Source organism: Rhagoletis pomonella, unplaced genomic scaffold (genome assembly GCF_013731165.1).
Source record: "Rhagoletis pomonella isolate Grant_MI unplaced genomic scaffold, Rhpom_1.0 Rhpom_scaffold_00008, whole genome shotgun sequence".
Taxonomy (NCBI): Eukaryota; Metazoa; Arthropoda; class Insecta; order Diptera; family Tephritidae; genus Rhagoletis; species Rhagoletis pomonella.
The window spans coordinates 14,720,423-14,725,855 of NW_023458562.1; the positions used below are offsets into that span (position 1 = coordinate 14,720,423).

At 32.6% G+C, this 5,433-nt stretch overlaps 1 protein-coding gene across 1 annotated transcript in view; it reads right to left on the bottom strand.

Moving 5' to 3' along the window:
* Positions 1 to 4,186: 4,186 nt before the first annotated feature.
* LOC118745086 (prominin-2) overlaps positions 4,187 to 5,433 on the bottom strand; it is a 40,543-nt gene continuing 39,296 nt past the window's right edge. The window contains exon 17 of the mRNA XM_036478624.1: positions 4,187 to 5,284. Within this exon, the coding sequence (XP_036334517.1) occupies positions 5,161 to 5,284 (124 nt within the window). The 3' untranslated portion in view covers positions 4,187 to 5,160. The remainder of the gene's footprint in view (positions 5,285 to 5,433) is intronic.

The window sequence follows — 5,433 nt, forward strand, 5'->3', positions numbered from 1 at the left end:
CCTCTTAGGTTTATGAATGCCGACTTGCCGCCAAATGCATCGAATTTCTCTATTATCTCCGCGGTCACCACTGCCCCATATATGATATGCGTTTTTCACCTAACGCTCACGTACTTGTCAGCTGTGCGGAGCAAATGTGTTGGTGGAGCATGCAAATGGCAGCTTGCAAGCTAAACAATGCGCTTGAGGTGAGAGAAAGTTCACGTCAGAAGAAGAATAATTCACGCTTTTCCTCAGCGGACACTGACAGCAGCACAACAGATAGTGAAACAGATGAAACAGTCGACGCAAGCGTGGTTCGAGCTGTACCCACAAGCATCTTCGAGGAAGTCTCAATGCTGCCGCATAAGGATACACGTTCGCCAGCAGATGTTACACCCGTTGATGGTGTTTGCGGTGAGGTGGCAACGGATGCTGTTTGGACGGCGAAACGTGGGCCGATCGCGCATCGCGAGCTGCTATCATGCATCAAATTTAATGGCAGCGAGGCGCAACAGTTCTTTGCCAATGAATCATTTACTCAATTCCAGACTATCGACAATGGTGGCGGTTATTATGTATTGACGTTACGTGACTTTAGCAATCCAAAGCAAGCGTCTCTGCCATCGCCGTTACATAAAAACTTTCCTGTGACTGTGGCCTATAAGGCGGAGTTGAGTATAGATGAAAGGGAATATGGTGAGGGCGGTGGTGTGGATGTTGTTACCTGACCAGGTGAAAGGAGATTGCGTCTGCGAAAATGGCGTGCGAAAAGAGGTGCTAAGAGGAGGAAGATGCTGGAGATCGAGACTGCAGTGATTTCCTACCGACTTGTGTACTTTTTAATATATTTTTGTATATTTCACTGCGATTTCGTTGGGTGTGACTAATAATGGGTAGTGTAGATTCAAGAAGAATAGATAAAGGGAATAGAGAAAAGATGGGAGAAAATTGTAGTCAAAAAGAGGACTAACAGAAAGTGTAAAGAGCAATCGAGATTAACATAATAATGAGCTTGAAAGCAACTAGAAAATTAGAACGCAGGTTGAATAGCCCACTTTGATAGAAAGTTAATATGTTATGAAATTGTACATACATACATACATATGTATCATGGTGAAATGAACTGTATTCTATCGTTCTTGCATATGCATGTATTTGGGATGATGGCAAGAAAGGCATGTTTAAAAAAATGCATTTAATTAGAAATTATATAGGAAGATTCTAGATAAAAGCACGAGGAGAACAATGAATATATTAAATGAAATCATTTAGCAAAGAGAAAGAGAGAGAGAGTGCAAAAAGATAACCTAGAATAAATGAAACGATCATGTGAGACACAGTGTCTCACTATTTTATATACTGAGTAAAAAGAAAAACTTAGCAGTTAAGCTAAGTACTTAAAAACATATTAAGTAATTATACACATAAATAATTATTTTCATCCATAAGCAAAACTGTATTCAAAAAGCATCTCAAACAACATAAGACTTTTTTTAGAGTGAAAAACAATTTGGTGCCAAATCAGTGTGCTTTCAAACTTTTAAATTTTGTATTAAAAGAAGGTGCCAATTATTGGTTAAGACAAGCGATAAAAATAGAATTTGAAATTTAGGTTAGTTTTTTCTACCAAAAACAAACAAACAAAAATACTGCTGCGAAGCATCTTTGACTAATATTTAAAGGCGAAAGTTTATGTTTGTCGTTGGCCAGTATATGTATTTCCAATTTTAATATCACGCATTTATTTCGAAAAACCATAACTGCCAGGACGAAGCATTTATTTATAAACAAGCTCTTTATTCTATTTTCATCTCATATTTAATTTAGACTTAAGAAGTTATTATTTTAGTATTTAAGTTAACTTTGAAAAATGTAAGTTAAGAATTACGTTTAAAATTCCATTAAAAATTTAGGTACTTTCTTGAAAGAGGTGTCAAAATTTTAATATTATTCTTTACTTAGTAAATTTTGTTACAATTTTCCACACTAAATATCAACAACGACTTTATTTTAAAATTGTATTTTTATATTATGTCTAACAAAGCAAATAAATAATAAACAAACTATTAAACGACTGCCAAAGGTCGTGTTTTAAAAAGAAATTAAATGCAAACTATTTAAATCTAGTTAATCGAATACGCATACCAGAGCAACCAATATAATCAGAAGTGGGATCTTACACTAGTTGAGAATTTTTGGAGAGGAATTCATATAGGATATATACATATACTTGACGAACATTTTTTTGAAATTAGATTTTTTTTTTTGAATTTTGAAGTAATTTTTGCGAATGATATTACGACCATTAGCGATCTATGAGGAGGGGACTTGAGTTTTGAGAATTACTTTAGTCACGGGGTTACAGTCCATCAATTCAACTTCATCGCCTTCTAGCCTTTGTAGGCACTATGCGAAAAAATGCTGCACATGTCCGACGACAGCACTGAAAGTAATTCCCGAGCTTGTGTTACATCAAATACCTTTTGTTGCAACTTAAAATGTATATTCAGATTTATTTGTAATGCTAAATAATATAAACTTATGTATTAATTTTGCGTAAATTGCAAACAGGAATGGCCCTTCAAGAAGGCATGCAGGGAAGCAATTTTTTCAGCTCTTTGCGAAAGCCTTTTACAATCACAACGGGGACCCCGTAAAATTTGCAATCGACTGTCAACTCGGCCTAAACAAGCAACTTCCGAATATATGTAAATGAGCAGTGTGATTCTATCTTCCAATGATTTCTTAACGCTGCGTATGAGGAAATAGAAAGGCTTTTATGCAACAACTTGAGATCCTGGCAGACTGTAATGCGGATCGAAAATTGTATCTGAAAAAAAGGTAGCAATCAAATTATTTCAAGACCGGTGATAGTTCCCTGGAGAGTGGAGCGCATAGTACAGGAACTATACTTACGTCCTTAAACTTGGTCAAGAAAAGCAATATTGTGAGTTAAAAATAACAAAGCTCTTTGGTAGACAGCTTACCGGCTGAGTTGTTCAAAGTTGGTGGCGAAGTTTACTTTGTCCTGCTGAAGCCCTTTATTAACCAACTGATCTGGTATCATCATTGTGGCCTCAAATTTTGCAAAATAACGGTATGCGACGAAAGGGAGAGTCAACTTAAAAGCCGACTTTGATAGCACGTAAAGAATAATACGCTTCTAAGACGCCATGTCTGAATCTGGTAGGCCTGGAAAACTAATACAGCGCTGTAGAGGACAATTCTGGCTAAGATATATAGTAAAAAGTCCTTTGTAAGACAATTGAAAGATAGATGGCAAGATAATTCCAAAGACTTACGTTATTGTAGCACAAAAGTCTTAAGGCGAATTCATTGTTCTAGTTCTGAACTTTTTCTTTCATGTGGCTGTTTTATTTCTCTCTCTGTGAAAAGTTCTGAACTAAAACGATGAATCCGCCGTAAGACAAAAGTTCTCCCCTCGTGGGGAAAAGCTATTTTGAGAGAAAGCACTTGTATATCATTTAGTCGCAATAGCACAGACAGACGGGGGATGGCAAAGCACAGACGTGGGATTCCAAAGAAAGCAAAAATATATTAATTTTATTTCATTTAATTTTTAGGGAGTTATTCAATTTTTTTCTCTTTTTTGGTCTAAGTTTCTTTTAATTATTAGATGTTATGGTTTAAAAAAGTAAAATTTTTTAAATTTTATTTAATTTTTAGAAAATGATTTTATTTATTTCTTTTTTAATTGAATTTGTTTTTCATGTGTTAATTACATTTTTTTTTTTTAATTTTTACATTAAAATGTTTTAAAAAGATTTTTTTTTATTTCAATTAATTTTTAGGATCTTATTTTATTTTTATTTTATTTTTTTGTATTTTCAATTTCATATTCTTTTCACCTTAAGATTTTGTTTTACAAACAAAAAAAAAATTTTATAATTTTATTTAATTTTTAAATGTTATTTTCTTCTTTTTTGATAAAATTTTATTTTTTTTCTAATTTAATTTGATTTTATTAAAAAAAAAAAAAAAACTTATATACCTTTATTTTTAATCACCTTTAATTTAAAAAAATTCTTTTATTTATTTTCGCTTTAGTTTAATTTATTAGTTTTTATCACCTTAAGAAGAAAAAAAGTATATTTTTTTAACTTAATTTAATTTTTTAAAAACTTATTTCTAACAGGAGAACAGCAGATCTTTCAATTGTCTTTCAAAAGGCTGTAAGAGCTTTCAAGATAGTTGCGAGAATTGACAATTGTCTTACGATAGACTTTTGCTTCTACAACTTTAGACTCCGTAGGCATTTGAAAAATATTTAATTCCCAGAGAACTATTCTACGTAAGATTTAAGACGAGTTGTATGAAGAAGAAGAATAAGTTATATTACCAGTAATTTTCGTTTTATATAAAAACATAGTCAATAATATTTTTTTTTAAAACCTCACTGTAACCAATCTTTCTTAAAAACACATAGGTTTTTGTTTTTAAATAATTTATTGTATCAATCATTATTTTTCCAGTACATACGGCGACTAGTTTTCTAAACTTAACTGAAAGAAAAAAATACTAATGTTAAATTACTTATTTTCTGACGTTCAAGCTCGGAATTCTGAAAAAGTTTACCATCTACTTACTAATAAATTTAAGTTTTTTAATAAAAGCGGTGTACATACTTTCTGGATATACTGTTTAAGGGTTATAAAATTAAAATAACAGAAATTTTTATTTTCAAAATTATACAAAAATAGAAAATTAGTTAAAAGATACCTGATAAGAGTAGGGAAATATTTGACACGATTTACGATGTTATACGCGCCTAAAAGATGCATTCGAAATTTAATAATTGGCTCTTCTGACTTATCGAAAACAATATGCAGGGATTAAAAGAAATGATTCCTCTTTAATTTAAATCGCTTAGAGTACATAGTAATTTATTCCGAAGACGACTTACTCAAAACTATTTGCAAATTTACTTAACCTGTTTTTTTTTGTTTTAATACTAAAGATGCAATATGTACTTTTTCTTAAACCTATAAAATTGAATCGAAAAAAACGCATACGAAATTTATAGATGTTTTTGTAGAAAAAAATCGTCGATTAAACGCGCGAGCGAAAAAGAACGCATTATCGTGCATACAGTGACGGCAAATAAATTGTAACCCAGGCAGGTGGAACAGCTTTCGAGCAACCGCTGCCACAACCTTCTTAACGCATATGCTGATGATTCATATAGATTGGGTTTGGCGAATCGACATCTTCGAAGACCATATCCTCCTCGGCATTCCAACGTACACTGCGCACGCTGCCATACCTGAAGTAGGTGACCAAGAGAGGTTATGTTGAAGGAGTTAGAAAATAAAATTTCAAGTTTCGTTGTTGTTATTGTTGGCGCGCGAGTACAGCATAATTGATGGCATGCATAGAGCAATAAAATATAGAATGTTGTAAAAAGGTGAGTGTGTAAATGTTTAGAAAAGT